The sequence below is a fragment of the Podarcis gaigeae genome (genome assembly GCF_964106915.1).
Source record: "Podarcis gaigeae genome assembly, chromosome: 8".
In the NCBI taxonomy this organism is placed as follows: Eukaryota; Metazoa; Chordata; class Lepidosauria; order Squamata; family Lacertidae; genus Podarcis; species Podarcis gaigeae.
This window is the reverse complement of record NC_139684.1, coordinates 46,781,217-46,803,327: the sequence shown is the minus strand read 5'-3', so window position 1 is coordinate 46,803,327 and position 22,111 is coordinate 46,781,217. Positions and strand designations below refer to the sequence as shown.

The window sequence follows — 22,111 nt, the reverse complement described above, 5'->3', positions numbered from 1 at the left end:
GACAATCTAGCACAGCAACGTCTACATTGACTGGCAGTGGCTCTCCAATATTTCAGATGGGGTTTTTTCGCAGCTATACCAAGAGACGTTGGTGACTGATTCTGTGTGTTTCTGCATGCAAAATATGTGCTCAACCACTGAACTATGGCCTTTACCAAAAGCATTCAAAAGGACACAAACACAATTTGATTTGATATATTGATAGGCCACTTCTCATAGTAACATACTCTCTCAAGTATTCCATGACAAAATAAGTGAATACAATTGCATCAACCATTCCAAATACTAAAAAAACCTCTACACATCAAGAATAAAAGAAACATCCATCCCAGACATTTAAAATGAAGACCTAAAGTGTTGTGGTCAGATAAAGCTCACTTTCCAGTTGAGAAAGCTCAATTGGAAATGAGATGTATTGTTCAATCTAACTAAGGATTAGAAACTTTTTCAGCTCAGGGACCTCATTCACTTCTCGGCAGGGGCACCAAGTAGGGAAGGGGACAACCTCCCCTATTTTAAATGAAGGGGCTGGGCCCCTGAAAGTTCCATGGCAGTTATGTGCAAAAGCCACAGGGCATGCTCTGTGTCATGCACACACACTACAGAGTGTCTGCATGCCCCGTGGTGTGTGTACATGATGTCAGCACACCCCACGGCATGACTGTGGCATGCGTGCATGTCCTACAGTGTGTTGGCATCACTAGCACACACCGTGGGTGGCGCTGATGTTGCACACACACAGTATGCTGATGTCACGGAGGCAAGATGGCATGGCGGCACGCATGCTTCTAGGCAACCTCTGGAGCCCACATGCCAGTAATGAGTGGGGCTAGAGGCAAAGGTGTGCTGTGCAATGAATGATACTTCTCACACATCCCTCTTTAACCTTGAGGTTTAAGCAAGAGTCAATATCAAAGTTCAGGGTCACATTTCATCCAAGCAAATTACACTCAAGGGGGGCACAGAGCAGGACTGGTGAGGGATATGGCCTGGGCAAAAAGGGTGTGTACCTGGGAATAGTCAAGGGCCAAATAGAGATGATTTTGTGAGAGACCTTTCTATTTGTGAGATGGGACTTTGTATTTTTCTGTCTCTTTTCTATATTTTAATGTTTGTTTAGATTAGTTTGTTTTTTATTTCAATGCAGTATGAAATGACTCATTAAAAATTAACAAAGTAAAACTGGCAGATAAGTCCTCCCCCCCAAAAAAACCCCAAACTATATAAAAATGAGGGTTTTTTGTGTTGTTTTTTTCTAAAAAGATCTTAAATCACCAACTTTATGATCACCCAGGAATCATATCTGTAAAAGTTCAAGAGCATCTACACGTGTGGGTTCAAAGTCTAACCTACTGATGCTTCACAATGATTAAAATTTCAAAGTTGCAAATTTGTCAGGCTTTGGAAAGATATGTAAATTTGCATTACAATGTCCCATAGAAAGGAACAAAGAGATGGAGAGAAAATGACACAGAAGCTGAAATCTGCAATGCAAATACAAAGAGCACAAATAGAAATCACCGAACTCTTTCAGGAAGTCTCTGGAAGCTTAAATATATATTCTTACTTTCAAAAATTGTGTTGATTTTTTTCAGACACGAATCTCGCTCTAATGGAACTTTGCCATTTTTAGTAAACATGACAAGCACTCGCTTCTCTGTCGACTTAGAAATTACTAAGCTTTTGTACCTATGAATAGGTGGCTGTAAATCAGCATATTCACAATTTGCCAATCACGCATCCTGTATCATTTTAGCCATTTCAAATTCAGCTGGCAAAATGATACTAGCCCAGAGCATTTGTCAACCTAGTTCTCTGAACAACATATTCAAAATCCGTTCTGCTTTCTCTCTCTCTCTCTCTCTCTCTCTCTCTCTCTCTCTCTCTCTGTGTGTGTGTGTGTGTGTGTGTGCTATTTTTATTTTGAAATTAAAATCAAATGACAAATATGTGAATGCTATGGCATGAGGTAGCTGGTGACTATGGCACTGTGGCACTTCAGACCTCTCTATGTGGCTATGAGGACTGTCTAAGACCACACCCATTTCCCCATGCCACATCCCTTGCTGGTTCCACTCTGCCCCTTTCATGAGTGCTTTTGCCTGTTAAAATAGGAGTGTGTAACGCTATTACCTCTGGGGAGGATACAGATATACAGTATGTCTGCATATGTGTGTGTGTATCTGTGTACATACAGAAACTTCTGACTTAGGCAAAGGTAGAATGTAGGCAATTGTAAGGTAAAGATAAGTTAAAGGACCGCTGGATGGTTAAATCCAGTCAAAGGTGACTATGGGGTGTGGCGCTCATTTCGCTTCAGTTTGAGGCGTTTGTTCACAGACAACTTTTGGCGTCATGTGGCCAGCATGACTAAACCGCTTCTGGTGCAATGGAACACCATGATGGAATCCAGAGCACACGGAAACACTGTTTACTTTCCCGCCACAGCAGTACCTACTTATTTACTCGCACTGGTGTGCTTTTGAATTACTAGGTTGGCAGAAGCTGGGACAGAGCAGCGGGAGCTCACGCCGTCATGTGGATTCGAACCTCCGATCTTCCAATCGGCAAGCTCAAGGGCTCAGTGGTTTAGGCAATTGTAAAGCAGTAAGGGTCACATCTGTTTCTCTGCCCCCTTTAGCCTCTGACCTCACTATCTACTGGAATGCAGCCCTTGAATGGTTGTCCATGAAGAAATGCAGCTCTTAGATTGAAAATGGTCCCACAGCCCCAGTATCAACCCAGATAGTGTTTATAAGAGAAGCATGTTTTGGCCCAAGGGAGCCTGAAGCATCTCTGAGGCCTTCAATGGAGTATGGTGGAGCAAAAAATGACCTGAAAAATCTCTACTTTTTTATCCACTAAGCTACACCTGTGCTCTTTTCCACCTGTGCTCCAGCTAAGGTGACTATGGATGAGAAAGAGAAGGAATACAGATCAGAGGTTGTGCAGTGTTAACAGTTAAAAGAAATGAAAACTATTCTCTTTCTTGCAGATATCTGAAAGCCCATGTGGGATAGCATAAACATTAGAAAGAACCTTCTGATAGTAAGAGTATGAAATCCAAGAGAGCCCCTGCCAGTCAGTGTATATAGTATTGAGCTAGATGAACCAATGGACTGACTCGGTATAAGTCAACTTCTTCTGCTCCTATATATGGGGTACTGGGAAACAGGACATGGGATACTTCCATCCTAACCAATGCCTTCCAAATTTTCACAGCACAATATGTTAGAACTCATTTGTTCAATGCCAAAATCCACAAACTCCGTCTTTCAGTTGCCATTTACCTTTCTCAATCTAATAATGCCTTCTTGAGTCTGGGAGTCCGAAGTGATTTCAAATATATCCACTCCATCTCCTTCAATAACATCATAGGATGACTTAGCATTCTCACCAATATCCAGGTCATTTGCTTTCACCCTTCCTATTGGTTCACCAATACTAATATCTTCCAATACTGAGAAATGATACAAACCTGGGAGAAAGAGAGAAGAAGAGAGGTGAATAAAAACAAACAAACAATTGGACATTAAATTGGGCAACAGTCTCTTTTCCTCCTGTTCTGGGAGAGACACCCATCTGAAATCCTGGAGAGCAAATGCCAGGCAGTGTAGACAGTAAGTATCTCAGTAGATCAATGACCTGACTCAATAAAAGGCAGATTTCTATCTTCCTATGCATTTGACATATATTTATGGAATTGCTGTCCATTCCTGTAACACCCTCTTACAACATTTTACTGGGTTTGGTACATTTCAATGGTTTATCTATGCCAGGAATATCAGGGCTTAATCCAAAGGTTGTCATCTAGCCTATTTACTGTGGACAATAGGTGGCCAAGCCTTAGAGTCTTCTTCAGTGAAAAGGGAGGGTAGATAAAGGTGTCTGTGCTTTGCAGACAATAAGATGCCTCTGGATTGGCCTGGTCTGGTAGAAGCAGGTCTTCTGTCTTTGCCTGATTGAAAAAGCAGAGCTTCTTATGGTCCTAGAGTCGGGCTCTGGAGCTTCCTCCCAATGCTAATAGCTGTTTCTGAGAACGGTTTTTAATCAGGGCCACAGCAGTGCAGGAACCGATTAAGTTCTCCCTCCCTCCCTGCAGTGATCCTATAATTAGAAAATCTGACATACCTAACTCTATTTGCATTTTTAAACACCTGCACCCTACACGTTAATTGCATTTAACTTCATATATTTTTAAAAGAGGGGAAGTTATATATCGAAAAGCAAAAAATGACAAACTGAACACTTCACCCCATTTTACCCAACCCTAAAACACAGTTCATATCTAAATAATTAGTTCATATACACATTGAAGTGGAGAAATTCCAAAAGTTTCTGATATAAATACAAAGGAAGATGCTAAAATAATAATGTTATCCAGCGCATGAACCAAGACTCTACCGAACAAACTGCACCTGCCATTGAGTAATGTCATTTCATATCTACTTTGGCCCTAAGAAAGTGTTCTTCAAGCTTGGGTCCATACATGTGGAATGCACATCATCCAGACCAATGGTCAAGGATGATGGGAGATGAATTCGTCTCACATCTAAAGACCCAAGGCTGAAGAGCAGTGCCCTAAAAGGTATTGTAATAAAAGATCATACAACAAATTCAATAATCAATAGAATAACTAAAGTGGCTAGCAAACAGAGGTCAGCAGAGAAACTATGTATAGCTGAATAATAATAATAAGAAGAATATGGTCTTTAGAGCAGGTATGGGGAACCTTTGGCCCTCCAGATGTTACTGAACTACAACTGTCATAAGCCGCAGCAAGCATGGTCAATGCTCAGGATTATGGGAGTTGTAGTTTAGCAATATCTGGAGGGCCAAAGATATTCCACACCTGTTTTACACTTTGGAATTCCCTCCCGTGACATATCAGATGGGCACCATCTTTACTGTACTTTCTGCACCTACTGCAGACACCTATTTTTCAACAAACCTTTTAGATTGCTATTTTAAGTTTAGTCTGTAGCTATACTGGATTTGAAATTGTTTTTATATGTGAAATTGTTTTAAAGATGTATATAAATTGTGTGTATGTGTGTGTGTGTGTGTGTCCAATTGTGTGAGTGTAGCACTCTGAGAGGTTTCCTAAGATATGAATCTTGCATGAAATATGATAAATAAATAAACAGTACAATTCTATAATTAGAATCTGATTGTGGTCTTTCAGAATATATATTCTCTGATCAAAATGTTTCCTTAATTATGCTTAACTTCTAGTTCGCTGGTTGTTATATGGGTGCTTTTACACTTTTGGTTCATAATAATAGAATTATATGGACTTTTTTTTCTTTCAAAAACTCAGTAATATAAAAAGTAAGGCGATGCTAAAATCTTGGGAAAAATTCCATGAGGGGAATTTCAGAAGCATCCTTTAATAGAGCTTTCATAAAGCTTGCAAAAATGTCTTGGGGTTGTTTTTGCACATTCCTAATTCAAATCCTAGGAAGTCACCCTTAACTGGCTTAAATTGGGTTCCAACAGAGTATTTTACATTACATCTCAGATTTCTCATTACTTAGGGAAAGAATCAAATTGCTCATTCTAATGACATCTCTCTCTGACTTTTAGTAATGATCTGGAAGCCAGCAAAGCATGGCTAACCTCTGGCTCCTGAGCACATCTACAGACGGTCTAATTATGCATGCTTCTTGGTAATTCACTTGTTTCAGCCATGGCTAAGAGGTGAAATTATCAGTTTCAGGACTACTTATCACTGAAACCAATCAGACAAAATCCATGCATACCTGATGAGTCAGAGAGTCTTAAATAGGGGCAATGGGAGCTGTAGTCTTCATTTTTATTTTCATTTTACTCCTTCAGGGGCAGAATGTGTTGGTGTCATGTTATAGCGTAATTGTGGTAACTATTTGCATAGATTATGGTCAGCTATGAACCTGTGAATGATTACAAAGTTTGTGTGCTTAGAATGAATATTTTTTTTTAGGAAAATGAGTTTAGCATGCGCAGCTTACAAATGTAAAAAAGAGGGTCCATTATCCAGGAGCTGACAGTCTGCTTACTAATCAGTTATGCTCCATTCTAGCTATAGAAACTGCTCTGAGAAGGGAGATTTTCTGGAAGTGCTTTCTTCTTCTCCCTCTCTTCTTCTAATGGGCTAGAAGAAAGTTGGAGTAGCTGAGAGTGTTTCCATTTCTGAATGAGGAATGTAAGAAACAAGTGAGTGTGATCCATATCTAAAATGACAGTGGGAGAGAATTAGATCCTAGAAGGAATAATGGACTCAGAAATCTGCAGGCAACAATCTTGTGCCCATTACTGAATCAGTGAGCACAACACTCAGAACTGGTTCATAATTTTTCCAGCCTTGCTTTAATTTTGGGAGATACATGGACATCAGAGGGAAGGGTCTTAGTTGCAGAGTATCTGCTTTGCATGCAGTTGATTGCCAACATCTCCAAGTAGGGCTGGGACTGTCCCCCATCTGAAACCCCAGAAAGCCACTACAGATGACACTTAGCTAGATGGATAAATAGTCTTTCTCAATCCAAAACAGCTTCCATGTTCCTAATTGGAAAGCAAGACATCAAGGATCCAGCCATTTAGGATCATTTCAGTGTGCTGCTATGGGATTTAGTTAGAGCCCCTTCTGATTAACATTTTATCTTGGAATTATAATTCACGACCAGCTGGTATCCCTATACATGGATACATGCATACATGTGCATGTGCACACAAACATGGAAGAGTTAATAAATAATAATAATAATAATAATAATAATAATAATAACAACAACAACAACTTTTATTTGTATCCTGCCCTCCCTGACCAAAACCAGGCTCAGGGCTGCTAACATCAAATATATAACACTGGTATAAAATCAAACAATAATTAAATTACTTCCTAAAAACAAGTCAGGATCAAATTAAAATCTAATTAGATGGCTTTCTGCAGGATTATGGTTGGGAACAGTAAATGCTCATCAGGCCCAGCTGTTTACTCTGTTCTTATATGGGCCTGTGAGAATGCTGGGAGGCCTCTTTCATACTAGTTCTTATACAGAAAGAGAAGGGGAGTCAGGCTGAGCCCTGACCAAAGGCCTGGCGAAACAACTTCATCTTGCAGGCCCTGCAGAAAGATGTCAAATTCTGACATATCTTGTGGCAGAGCATTCCACCAGGCGAGACAAGCCTAATCTCCCTGATGTTATTATTTGCAGACCGTAAGGTCCTCCGTGGGGCATACCAGGAGAGGCAGTCCTGTAGGTACAAGGGTCCTAGAGTTAGAGGGTTCTCACTCTCAGATAATATCCATGTGCTGTCTAGGTATGTCAACAAACCTACCAGCCAAGACATTATATTTTGCGTAACTTAAGATGGTGGACATTCAGTGTAGATGAGGGATGAGCTTGCCTCCCTCAAAAGCACCTAGGGGCCTAGCAGGGAAGAAATTAGTAAGAAGTTAGGTCAGTAAGAGGTCTATCAAATCCCTTGGGTCCATTGGTCACTGCCCAACCCGACTAAACACTGACACTGGGCCTGAGTTCTTGGCTTGAAAAATAATTAAAATACATTTGAAATGCATGTTTTGAAAGAAAATGCATTTATAATACGCATTTCAATATACGTCTCTATGTGGAATATTTAAACGAAACAGGATGGGTGGAAACATGATGGGTGAACTTTTGGGCTGGGGTTTGAAGAATGGCACAAACAAGAAACAGATTTACATACATCTGCTTCATGATTATTATTTTTTTATGAGCATATGCTCTTCTGTTTGAGTTGGAACAATTTTAATTGTTCTACTTGTTTATAATTATAACTGCTCTAAATGTACACGATCAGGGCATGACACTTTCTGAAAAACTAGAAGGTAAAAAAAACTTAATAAACTTTTATAGTGGCTTGCTGGCCAGCACACAAACCAAGACACTGCTGGACAAACTGTACTTTCTACATTCCATAATACAGTGGTAGCTGGGGTTACATATGCTTCAGGTTACATACGCTTCAGGTTACAGACTCCACTAACCCAGAGATAGTACCTCGGGTTAAGAACTTTGCTTCAGGATGAGAACAGAAATCGTGCTCCGGCGGCATGGTAGCAGCGGGAGGCCCCCATTAGCTAAAGTGGTCTTCAGGTTAAGAACAGTTTCAGGTTAAGGACAGACCTCCAGAACGAATTAAGTACTTAACCCGAGGCACCACTGTATAGCGTTGTGTTAACATTATCCCTTGTATTGATATTAGTAACTTTCAGGTTCTCCTCACTTCAGTGCTTGTATTAACTTTATTGCTGTTGTTTACATACTTTGAATTGGGGGAAAGAGGGGAAATGTTCGGTTTGTATTTTTTCTCCAATATATTTTAATAACAATAATTTTAACTGCATCCTTTGTTTCTGTAAGTGCATTTTATATTGTTCTAAGCTGCCCTGGGACCTTTATAGTGAAGGGCAAATAAGATATACGAAATAAATAAATAAATATGTGTAGGGAAGCAAAGAGAAAACAACTAGATGCAACTTTTCATACTGTCAGAAAAGGTCAAAGCAAGCCTGACACACTCCTTTTTTGTAAATCTCCTTGAAGGTAATTTGCCCTTTGGGATAACTCAAAAAAATTACACCCTGCAAGGCCATTTGGAGCCTTAAAATACAATTGATTTCTTCATAGTTCTCCCTCCCTCTACTTTGTACTCTGTGGCCATTATGCCTTTTCTTTGGTGCTTACTGCAGAAAACTAACATATTATGGACCACAAAACAGAACATCAGTTTACTCTGTAATTTATTCTTTGTTATGCATTTTTGAGGATGAAGCATAAATAAATATGGCACTAATTGACAAACCCTGAAATCATTTATAAGAAAGTGTGTGAGCAATTGAATGATGTAGTAACAATTCATACAAGAATCCACATGTAACACAGAGGTCTTAAATTGTTCAAGTGGGCATTTTCTTAATGCAAGCAAAAGAGGCATTGTAAATCACATGCATGTAACCCATTGTTTTGAAAAAGGAAAAAGACTTAGAACAAGGAATGTAATGACAAAGGTCAGTCACATTTTAAGTACATGACAACCTAAGAAGACCCTATTACCTGCAACAAAGTTCTTGTCTAGTCCAGCATTCTGTCCTCACAATGGCCCCAGACTGGCAGTTACAGTCCAAAACATCTGGAGAGCACCAAGTTGGTGAAGGCTGATCTAAGGCATCCATCAGGTGTGTGCCTGTGGCAGATCAACACCTGGTTTATTTGGGGCCAGGGATTTGGCACCCATAAACCCCCCTGTGTGACCTTTCTCCCCCATCCTTTCTGTTTTTGACTTGTCCTTTAAAAGCATGGACATCAGCATCTATTGTAAATTTGGAACTAACTTTGAGACCTCTCTCTGAACTACTTCCTCCTCTGCTAAACATCACTGCAGCAGGGTATGGGGTTGGGTGAGGTGTAAAGAGATGGGGCTGGCCACATTGGGGGGAAGTGGGTAGCAAAAGGCTGGGAGGTGGTGAGTAGAAAGGGTTGGAAAGCAAGAAAGGACAGCAGGTCCTAGTATTTTTATTTTGGCCCTCAGTAAGTTTCAAATCACCATATTAAAGCAACACTGAAGGCTACCTGTCCATAGTTTGGGACTTATTGGTTGGCGCAAGGCTGGCAAAACTTTTTCACCACAAGGGCCACATTCCCTTATGAGCAGCATTCCAAAGGCTGTGTGCCATTGGTGTGTGGGGCCAAGGGCAGCAGAGGGCGGAACAATGAATGTAATTTTTACATTTGATAAAGTAGGCTAATGAGTACAAGCATTTGCTTGTCTCTTTCTCTCCTTCATCTTGCAGTCAAGAGAAATTATCAAAGCTTAGAATCATAGAACTGTATAGTAGGAAGGGACCACAATGATCATCTAGTCCATCCCCTGCAATGCAGGAATCTTTTGTCCAATGTGGGGCTCAAATCCATGACCGTGAGATTAAGAGTCTCATGCTCTATCAGCTGAACTCTACCAACTGTGCTATCCACTGACACATTCTAGCCAGGCAAAAACACTCAATTTACCCCCAAGTTAGCCTAAGGTCATAATCATGACAATGTGTGAATGATTCCTCCCTCTCTTTAATCTTCTGAAAATAGTACGTAGGTGATGGTGGGAATTTGGATCAGGAATATGGCAAGTGAGTGAGGGGTTAACCATTTTGGCAATAAAATTTAACAACACCCTAACCCAACCCTTTTTGGGCTGATATATATATCCATACAATTAACGTATAGGGAAACAATACAGTGGAAAGTGGTAACTACTCCATTATATGCCTCACAGTCTCAATCTGAACTGTTTCACACTGTGGCAATTTGTAAAATTTTAACAAGACTGGAGATAAATTCAGAAATCTGGCATTGCTTCTTGTTTGCTATTGAGCTTATCTAGAGTTTGCGAATGACCCTGTCCAGGGTCCTGATGCTTGTCTATTGTAAGTTTCTTTGAGTGCCCATCCATAAATCATTGCATTTCTAAGACTGCAGGTGCTCTGTAGGTGTCTTTCATTCATGGGGCATTGAATCCTTTGCACTCTTAGTCATGAAAAGGAGACTTGTAAGGAAGTCAGATCTATTGAATGCAGTGTGCTTTACTTCTAGGGTAAACATTTAAGAATCAGCTGTAAGTGCACAAATGCAAGATCAGTTAATGAAGGTGCGTTATGGCTTGGACTTTGATTATTTTTGCAATGTTTGCAAATGGGGTGGTTAAATCAAGGCAAAAGGGTGAATTATTTCACAGTGAATGCTTATGAGAAAGGGTGTGTGTTCGCATGCCTGCGCGTGAGTCCCAAACCAGATCAGTGACTGGGAGTACATAAGGAGCGAATGTAGTTATTCCAATTGACTTAACACAAGGCTAAGATATTGTCTGTGAAGCATAAGCTTATTTTAATATACTTGAGCTTTACACAGCAGTCAGCTGTTCTTGTGAACAAAATCTTATCTGTAAAGTGTTGGGATTTTTTTAAAAAATCCAAAATATGTCTCATGTGGGACCCCTTAAATTATTTCTAAGCAAACCCTGTAGGTATGAAAGTTCATTGTTCTTAGTTCTAAGGCTCAGGGGTGTCATATTAGTTCACAATCCACCCATAAATGCATGATTCTATTCTGCCTGGAACCAATAAACATACATAACATACTATCTTGGTTCATTATAATTTATTGTGAATGTGTCATGTTCTACATCTTATGAATTTTGATAACCTTCCATACCACCACAGTTGTTAAAAATAATAATCTTCTTTTTCTTTCCCAAGAAAATGTTTTTAGCAATGTTGCGCTTATAGCAGGTATCAACAATGGAGGGATTGCACAGAGTTGCTGATACAGTTAATCTGTCCTGCTAGCCAGAACTTCTAAGATCAGTCACTTGATAAATCCAGACTATCAACATTATCCAGTTCCAATATTTGGCAAGGGCCTGTAACCTTTTGGAGCTTTTGGGTGTCTATGAAAGTTTTCAGCCACAAAACACTGATTTCCCAGAAAACCCAGCCCCCTCCCTACAAAAACAGGCAAGAATCTTCCCATGCATACCACAAACAAAATGACAGACAAAAAAGCAGGTTAACAACACCTCACAAAAGAGACAGCTCTAGAGCAAACAACTACTCCATAGCTTATTGGTTCTTGTTTTTTGTTCAAATCAGAAGATCAGGGGGCTTTGGTGACCAGTAACAAATAATTAGAGAGGTGAGAGTAGGAGGCTTTGCTTGTCCTTCACACACACCCCAACCAAGAGCAGGAATATTCCCCATCACCCCTATCACCCCCATCAAGCTCTTTGCAGAGCATCACATTAGCCACACAGTGAAGGATTGCTCCCTCCTCTCAATTGCTGTTGTGCAGAGACAGCAAGGGGAAGAAGGTATCAGGCAGGAAGGAGGCTGTCAGTTAGGCAGAAAGTTGGGCATACCTTTTCTGAAAGATTCAGCCAGCAATCACAGGTAGGTTAATTGGGTTTTCCCATTTTGCCTGCCTCTCTTTTCTGCCTGATGCCCCACCCCCTGGGCAATCCAACCCAGCCTGTAGTGATCTGTGCCTGTATGAACACGACTTATCCAATCCCCAAGTCTCTCCAAATAAGAATAGTTCGGCTCAGGCCTCAGCCAAATCCAGTGCACAGCCCTAATGAGAACATTAAAAAGCAAAAACACAACTGGCTGCAACAGGCTAACCTTTTCCTTATTTAGTTGTGCCTTCAAGATGCTATTGTTATTGGGCATTGTGCTCCACCAAAATTGTTCTCCACTTAAAACCAGTTCAATGTCTACTTTGTCACAGCTTATTCCTTATGGTTCTTTCTTACACCGTGGATCAAGTATGAACTTATTTCAGAGTATTCAGCAAAACTGACAGTAGTGTAACTATCTGTGATGCAATTATAAAAGCTTGAGTAACTGACAACAGTGGACCTCCAGTTACATATTTAGAACTACTCTATGCCACACATCTTCTAAGAAATGTCTCTCCACATTATGGTGATTTACATCACCCAAGTACTCTCTTCTATGGATTTTTGCATCATTAAGGAACATGTCACCTTCTATTGGATTCTGCTATCGCACAGAGCACATGCAACACAATCAGATGCAGAAACACAACTCTTTCATTTCATCACATAATATAATGAGTAGGAGGATGGCTTCAAATACATAGTAAGTGTGAAATCTGTCCCGATGCATATTTCGACTGTTTTATCCATTGGCATTGTGTGACATCCACAAAAGCTGTTTTTGTTTTTGCAGTGCAGATCTGACTCTACTTTGCATTGTAAATGGTTATGATTCACAGTCCTGTAAGTGATTATGATTTGCAAGTGGCTTAAGTGGGTTTCAGTCTGCTCTTTCTCTTTATATTGACTTGATTATAATAATGTTTTTTTTATAAAAAATAATAATTCCAAAGTTGGCGATCTATTTCTTGGGGCAGTAATGAAATGGATGCTTGTTACTATACTGAACTTCAGTTTATATACGGCTGAATTCTGAATGATGGGTGAGCCAAATGGCCACAGCACAAAGATTTCCCATGGACATGTGGTTGGCTACTATGAAGACAGGATTTGGGACTATATGGGTCTTTGACCTTATCCAACAGGGTTCTTCCTACATTCTTACCAAGTGGAATTATAACCCCACAGGGAGAATGAGGCCTCCATTCTCATGGCTAACATAGCATAATGAGTTTTCTTCTTCCTGCACTTTCTAGTGACTGCAAAGAGATAATTGTAAACATGACCAGAAGCTACAGAAAATACAGGTTATGATTTGAAATGGCCATTTTGTGCCTCCTGGCCATTTGAATTTTCTAGAATCTTTCTTATCCTAAGTTTCCCCCTGTGTTTCATATTGTCTGGTATTGCTTCTGAGATGGGACAGGAGCATAAGGAATGTTCCACTGTTCTGTTCATTTTGGATAGCAAACACAATGCTGTGCATGTTTTTAGAAATTTCAGATCCTTCAGTTCACTCATGGGGACCCTCTTCCTACACTTGTGCTAAAAAGCAATTTGGATTTGACGGTACACATGACTATATCAAGTGCTTGATGTATGCATATGTGAACTCACATGCATTGACCCAGCTGCTTGTTGCTACCAACAAGTAAGCTGGAGGAGGCTAGGTAAAGTAGGAGAGGTCCCATCAAAGGATCTAACCCAGAACATTCCTTGAATACAACAGCAGTTGTTGGGTGTTTTGCCTTTTCATCCATGACTGACTCAGTTCCCTCAGCCACTGTTATAAGGCAGGTCTAGCCCATTCTTTCTCCTCATTGTTCCAGGGCTTTTGTTTCAATGGCAATCCAGAGTGAGTGCAGGAAGCAGTGGTTTTTTTTTACTCAGAATTGGCTTTGTGATTTAGATCAGACTTTGTCTGCAGGATAATAACTGAAGGGAAATCTGAATGAGAGCATTGTATCCTTGCCAGTACTATGATGCTAAACCATGCAAAGAAAGAAAACAATGGCATTGAGCAGAAGTGGGAGCACATTCAACATTGCTAGCAAGGCAAGGAACAGGCAGACTCAAAAGGAAGAAAAAAGTTATAGTGACCTTCCCCATACACACTAGGGCTGTGCACCTCTGCCAACTAAATGTTTAAAAAACAGTTAACCATGCTGCAGAGAGGGGAAGGAGACACTGCATCCAATCCGCCCCCATGTTTAATCAGGGTTTTAGAAACCCAATTAAATCCACAATTGGAAGTGGGGTGACAGAAGGAGATGTGTGTCTCTGGCCCCCTTCTTGGCAGCACCGCAGCCAGCAGGATTGTATACTCCACTCATCAGCTAGTAAGTGGAGGGTTCAATCTTGCCAGTTGCATCTTTCCTACTGTGTGCACATGCTAGTGAAATGGATCCCAGCAGCCAGCAGGATTATACTTTGCACTCGCCAGTTGGTCAGAGGAGAGTGCAATCCTTTTCGGGTCTGCTTCCCCAGCTTGTTCGCTGTGGGAAGGAACTAGAGAAGTAGGCCTCTGTAACCATCAGGATTGAACCCTCCACTGGGAACAAGGGCACATAGCCAAAGCATACTGTGGGTCTCTTTGAGGTCTCTCTTGCAACAGTCCTATATTGTTCTTTGCAGACTGCCACCTGCCTCTCCTTCTTCCTGCAGCCCACGACTCCAAATATTTAGAGTACCATTTCGCTCTGGGTGGGGCAATCTGACCCAGGGCAATTCAGAGCTGTCTTGACATGTTCCAGCAAAATTCTGGATTCACCTGAAATGGCCCTATTCAGTTCACAGTACATACACTTTCAAGCCAAAATCAGTTTTCTGTAGAAAATTCAGACTCAAAACACACCAATCTATAGCTGTGACAATATATAATCATGTGACATGATTAATTGGAAGGGGAGGAGACTGTTGCCACCACTTGTGGGTTAATTGTGGGTCACAGAGTAGAAGAAAAGTGACATAAAACAGGAAACCACATGCAGTAACTGTGAAATGAGAGGCAGGAATGACAGGCTAATTTTGTGTGAATAAGCCTAAGGCACTACTATTTTATTTCTTTTAAAAATGTTTTATTTTTAAATTGCCATTAACACATTTTCTAAACTAGGAGACCATCTAGATTTGCTACATCTTAATCTACTATTTTGTTATTTTGTTTTTAAAGAAAGGCAGAAAAATAAGCTGGCATCTTAGATGGTTGCATTACAAAATTCTATTAGAATACACCTTTATCAAACAAAAATCAATCCTCATTATAATTCCCTCCCCCCCACCACCACTTTGATGCAGACTACAAAGCACTGCAGAACAGCTCAGCATGATGCCAAATCATTTTAACCTAACCCAGCAAGACATACACTGGAACCATAGCAGTAAATATGGATTTTGAATTAAAGATCAACAATTAACTAGACCTAGACTTATTCACTTTTATTTCTCCCTCTCATCTCCAATTAGTCAATGCTTTATTTCTGTCATCAACTACATATGTCTTTTTTCTTCTTCTTTTACTGGTTGTGTAACTCAATGGCTGCTGAATAATCTGAAATGGCATTGAAAACAGTGGAAAGAACACTGCAGTGTGTATAAATATATGGGATGGAGTCATAAGAAAGCGAGTAAGGAAGAGCTATGGTGTTTCCCAAAATGTAGAATCACCATCTCATGTTTTCTATAGTGCTACATACAGTATTTATTCCTAGCATTCCTATAACACAAAGTTTTGCATATAATAGATTCTGGTTCAAGCCTCTATATGCATAAATCACCTCTACCAATTACTGTGTAGACTTTGTGGCAATCTATTTTGTGTTTGTGCTTGTGTGTGGACCACTGGTTAGAGTCTGTGGCCTCCTCAAATGGTCTGAGGCTACAACTCCCATCATCCCTCACCACTGGCTATGCTGCCTAGAGCTGATGGGAGCTGGAGTCCAAGAACACCTAGATTTGTTCTAGTAAGGTTTCATCCAAGTCTTCAGTCTGGCTTCATGGTCTACAGCAGACACCCACCATAAGGTCACTGCTGTTTCTCTCTCCTACACATGCTTCCAAAATAATGTGGACTTAGGGTAGGCAGACTTCAGATTATGCTTTTTTACAAGAACTCCAAGGATTCACCCACCAAAGCCAGGCGCAAAATATAGTACATTTAGATATATACTCAGAATAGAAGAATTCTAAGCTCGGGAATTTGCTATGCAGACATAATTTGATGCAAACTGCTTCAGAAATAATGAGGAACATGGCAGCAGGTATAGAAAGGTGAGCAGTGAACAAATTCAATGGCAGCTGAGAGCATAGAAGCAGGTGTGGAGAAGAGGGGAGCAAATTATAGCATCTCGGAAAAGGTTCTATAATATGACAATGAGAAGCTTAATATTTAGGTGGTACATGGCAGAAGGACAGTGGAAAGAAGTCATGATAAGGGTGGCCTTTAGACCACCAAGCTCCACAAGGTGGTCTGAAGACTAACCTAATAGGTTCCAGCCTCCTGGAGTATCTAGGAAGCACAGCTCCTGCCACAGCCAATGAAAAGGAAGGCAGGGATGGCAGGGATGGCAGGGATGGCATGGGCTGTTCTCATTTTCCACCCTGGTCAGAATAGGATGTGGCCATATGCCGTAGCTGCCAGTCACTCACATGCCCATTCTTAAAGCCAGCCCGCAGACCACTTGTGCACATACTTAAACAAAATTACTAAACCCATGTGGAATTTTTACAGGAAATGTCTGCCTTGAAACAGGATAGCAGAGATGCATAGGTGAATGCATGTGAAAGGGACATGAACCAGATTGAGACTGATCCATCACTAGGCAATTCCACCTTGTGAGAAAACTAATTTAGCAGCAGATATATTTAACATACAAACAGGACAGTGTTTGAGAGGTACTCTAGGAAAGTCAATATAGTCAACAAGGTATGCTAGCACCAGAAGCACCACTTACTCTGTGCAAATTTCGGAGGGTTGTCGTTGACATCGGTGAGTGTAATTGTCACAGTGGTGGTTCCAGACAATCCGCCCATGTGCCCACCCATATCTTTTGCTTGGATGACCACCGTGTATTCCTCTTTGGCTTCCCGGTCCATGTTTGAAAGAGCCGTTTTAATAATTGCTGAAAGGAAAGAAAGAGAAGACAAACAATAGAGATGAAGTTTACAGGGTGACACACAATTGACCAAGAACAGGTTAAAGAGTAGGGTGCTTTTCCTGAAGCTGTATGTGTTTGGGTAACATGCATTAAATACTTTTATTCAATACCAGCCCTGATCCATCAGGGCTTATGTTCTCAGTATTAACAAAAGATCCCCTCTTGTGCATTCTCCATCCTTCCCTTCTGTACGTTTGGTGTTTGGTTAGTCAGCCTCCCCAGCTTCCCATTCTTCTGTGGCAGCTCAATAAAAACATTGTGATATAACTCCTCTAATGGGGCCTTTTAGAGCATTCAGTGCTGACACCCAGGGAGGCTGCAATAAGTATTGGAAAGAAAAAAACACCCAGGCCATCCTCAGCGAGCTCACAATGATAAATTAATCTCACCCCCACACCAACTGAATCTCTAAATAAATTCTAAAGCAGCCTCTAAATGATGGATTATTTTTTAAACAATACTCATTCTTGTAAAGAATTTTTTTTAAAAAAAAAAAATGGAGGACAGGTAGAAAACTGGCTGTTCCACAATCTCAGGTGGGTGCAATGGTCCAAAGCAGCAGGCAGATTTGCAGTAATCAAAGAGCATTTAGTGTGGGTGTGGAAGTGCATGTTTTGCTGTTAAGTCTATTAGTTGCTAGGTGATCAATCTATTAGCAGCCAAATTCATAACAGTATAGAATTTTTTCTTGAGGGGATGCCCCCTACTAATCCAGTTTTTGAATCATTTTTTAAATGAAATCATTTGTCTGTGAAAAGAGAGCAAGAAGTTCAAGTTATGGAATCATCTTAGTAATAAGTGAAGCGTTAAGAGTGTCAAGGGGAATTCAATCCACCAGTGCAGTGAGCTTTTAAAATCACTGTGCTCCAGGGGTTTCTTTCTCAGGCATGGGAAAAAGAAGAAGAAGGGGGTGGGGGAACCCCACTTCTATCTAGGAGCTTATCCTCTTGGAGCTCTCAGCTGGATGACTCTGTGTATGTGGAAACATTTACAATTATACACTATTCATGTCTTCTATTAACAATAGTATTATTTGAAAAGTGGCAATTCTCTAACAAAGTGAGATCATGCAGCCCATTTCTTTGTATTGGGGCATAGCTGAGAGATATTTAGATTGACATTAGTGAGAAACATAAAAAGCCTTGAAATCCAGAAATCCGGAACTAACTCAATATAGGCTCTGGAAGTAATTATGTGAACTTTTTTTTTAAAAAAAAAACCCTAGTGATAACTACGATCCTGTAGTGGTTGAGGAAGAAGAGGAAGAGGAAAAGGAGGGAAATAAGAGTATGCTGGATCAGACCAATGCCCCATGTAGCCCAGCATCCTGTTCTCACATTGACCAATCAGATGCCTGTGGGAAGCCCTCAAGGAGGATCTGAGCACAAGAGCTCTTTCTCTCCGGTAGTCCCCAGCAACCAGTTGTAGAGGCAGAGCATAGTGGTCATGGTTAGTAGCCATTGATAGCCTTATCCCAGGCTTCCTCAACCTCGGCCCTCCAGATATTTTGAGACTACAATTCCCATCATCCCTCACCACTGCTCCTGCTAGCTAGGGATCATGGGAGTTGTAGGCCAAAAACATCTGAAGGGCTGAGGTTGAGGAAGCCTGCCTTATTCCATGGATTTTATTTAAATGGCTTCTTTTTAAAAGTCATCTAGGTTGGAAGCAATCACTGCCTGCTGCGTGAGTGATTTCCATAGTTTAACTATGCTCTGTGTGAAGGAAGAGGATGGCAAAATTTGGTAGGTTCAGATCCAGTAGCAGGTTTTAGGGGTTTGGCAATGCTTGGCTGAAAAGAGAACAGAGCATGTGAAGTTCTCAAATTCTTCTTCAGCTCAGCTTAAAATCCACGCTGGAGAAGATTTGGTGGTTTATGCCCTCCTTTGAAAGGCTGCTTGAAGGAGAGTCCACTCTTCTCAGAGGAACTTATTGCCCCCCTCAATGGTCCCATTTGGAGTCAGTTTTGCTCCCCCCATCAGTTTCCAGGGGACATTCTTTCTAATCACCCCTCTAGATAAAGCAGGTGACAATAGATAGATGATAGATAGATAGATGGATAGATGAGATGATAGATATAGATAGATAGATGATAGAGATGATAGATAGATAGATAGATAGATAGATAGATAGATAGATAGATAGATAGATATAGATATAGATGATAGATAGATAGATTAGATAGATAGATAGATAGATAGATAGATGATAGATAGATAGATAGATAGATAGATAGATAGATAGATAGATGATAGATAGATAGATATAGATAGATAGATAGATAGATAGATGATAGATAGATAGATAGATAGATAGATAGATAGATAGATAGATAGATAGATAGATAGATAGATATAGATAGAATATAGATAGATGATAGATAGATGATAGATAGATGATAGATAGAGATGGGTGGATTTGCTCAGAAATAACTGAAATATTTTCTAACTTGTGGAGGTGGGGTGCAGAGATGCCCCCGGTAATTTTCAACACAATGGCATTTGAGCCACTGCAGTTCACCCATCTTCAGTGAGAGATATCAACATCTGGAAGTTTTCCTTGTATGGCTGCGTACTTCCCTTGTTGTGTGCAGAATGACAGAGAGCTTTGTGGAAGGACAGGTCTCTCCCCTCTTCCAACAAACTATTCATGCTGTTGTGAGTGGCAAGAAACCAGGGATCACAAAAGTGGTGCTTGTGGGCAACTAGGTGCCTTCAGAGACCTTCTCTGGTTTCCACAGGGTACCTTCTTCCCCCACTGAAATTAGAATCTTTTTGTAGCCAGTAGAATAGTTCGCATTGTGCACTTGTTTGCACGGTGTGTGTGTGTGGTGTCCACAGCAGTCTTTCCTGTTTGAAAATGTGCCCATTAGACCCCAGACATTTGGCAACCCCTGCAATAAACAACTTAAAACCTTATTTTTGCCTGCTTTTCCCTTTCCATGTTTGCTTCCACTGTTGACTCTTCCCCTTTCCCCCATCTAATTCCCCCCTTTTTTGAATCCAGTGTTTGCTTTTCGAAATACATCCTTTAAAAAAACCTCAGTCACATAGACCACAAGGGTATATTTTCTCCAATTCAGGTTCTGAGACAGATTGGGCAAATTGCTGAGTATGAATTTAATAGCTCCTTGAAAAGTAAATCTCATTCTACCACTGTTTTATTTGCTCTTGGGCAATATGACACCAATAGCCATTTTAGGAGAATAATGAGAATAATAAATAGCAACCTTTAAAACAAGACTCTAATGTTAGGGGACAATTTAAGGAGATGTTTAAGTATGGTTTATGGCCAAAATATTTGCTTCTCCATATATGCTTCCCTACCTTTAAACTGCAGGGCTTGGGGGAATATTGAGAAAGGAGTAAATGGCAGTGTGCCACCTCCCTTTCTCTCATCATTTTATTTCATTCTTCCTGTCTCAGATCTTGCTTGGCAACTTGGAGGAGTAGGCGGCTAGCATTCCTTCAATGGTCAGATTTGGTGCTGGATCTAATGCTATAATAAAAGCCTAGGTTTTCATTCAAACCAGCACTAAGGAGATAGTGGTATTGGGCAGGCAGAAATGTTTGTGCTGATGGAACAATCTACCGTCTCTTCACCCTACATGGGAAGGCTATGGGGCACATGACGGGGAGGAATGGGAGAAAGTATGTGAGCTTGCACAACTATTCAGTTGAATGCAGAGTTTGGCAATAATTATATTACTTACACCCATAAGATAAATATTGCCCTGTTCGTACTGTTTTTGGTAGGAAAGCTTGGATTCCTCCTCATGGTTTCCCAAATAGGTGACTGTTGCTGTCAAGTCTTGCAGCAACATCTGGTGGATTGCATGGTAGGCATGAAAATATTTCATTTAAATCTTTATATTTCTATGTTCCTAAATAGGTGTTAATTGCCTGCTGGCAAAATAAAAATAAATTAGCAAGCAATATACAACAGCAACAAAAACCCCATCAGACGATTGAGTGGCATATTAGCACAATAGCAGAAATTAAACCCTATTATAACAGTGCAAGAAAATGAGAATTTCCCTCTTAACTGTGCTTCAACACTAACAATGCTAGAGCTTGGCAAGTGTATTATTAGTGATTAGTGATTATTTTATTTTTAAATTTTTATATTGCACTTTTCACCATCTAGGTCACCATCTAGAAAATATACAAAACTTAAAATACAAATTAAACCTCAAATATTTAAAATTTCAGAAATTTAAATGAAGATCAGCAGGAAATTAAAAAAAAAAATAGGTGAGCATTCACAATGCAAATGCCACCTGAAATAAAATTGTTTTAACCAGGTGACTGAAACTCATCAGTGACAGGGACTATCTGAGCTCTACTGGGAGAGAGCTTCACAGAGTTGGGCCCTCAACAATGAAGGCACAATTCTACTCCATGGGGGACCAAAATGATTTCAGTGAACAACTTAAGATGTACAGGCTAAGGTAGTTCTTAAGGTATCCTGAGCCTAAGTTATTCAGGGCTTTGCACACTAGTACAAGAACTTTGTTTTGTTCCTTACCATGGTCACTGCTGGAGGGTTGCATGTTCTGCATCCCTATTCTAGAGCATCTGATGAAGTCCAGGAAGCTACAATCACATCGCTCTTAAAAAACACACACTCAGAAATGTGGAAACTTTGTTCTGATTTAGCTCCTTGTATTTAAAGAGTAATTTTCAGTGTCACCTGTCTGATATAATCAGAGACAAATAGAATTATGTGTATATTCCCATATAACTTTGCACATCATTTACTGCCAACTGAATAAGAGTGTAAATGGAGCAGAGAAAGGGAGATAGACTTTCCAGAAAATTGTATAATGCATCTAACTTTCTGAATACGTTTGATTCAAACTATACTCTATTCGAGAGAGAGAAATGGGCAGCTCATAAATGTACCTGGACATCAATCCCTGTATGAGTCATGGAACAAGAGATTTGCATCAAGGCCACACATTCATTTTTAAAACAAATGAT

General features: G+C 40.3%; 1 protein-coding gene across 5 annotated transcripts in view; it reads right to left on the bottom strand.

Annotated features, from left to right (window-relative positions):
* The window catches only part of CDH8 (cadherin 8), a 228,030-nt gene that overhangs the window by 73,917 nt on the left and 132,002 nt on the right, over positions 1-22,111 (bottom strand). For all 5 annotated transcript variants that reach the window (XM_083752335.1, XM_083752336.1, XM_083752334.1 and 2 more), the window contains 2 exons: positions 16,926-17,093; positions 3,291-3,478 (listed from right to left, as the gene is read on the bottom strand). In XM_083752335.1, the coding sequence (XP_083608461.1) occupies positions 3,291-3,478; positions 16,926-17,093 (356 nt within the window). The remainder of the gene's footprint in view (positions 1-3,290; positions 3,479-16,925; positions 17,094-22,111) is intronic.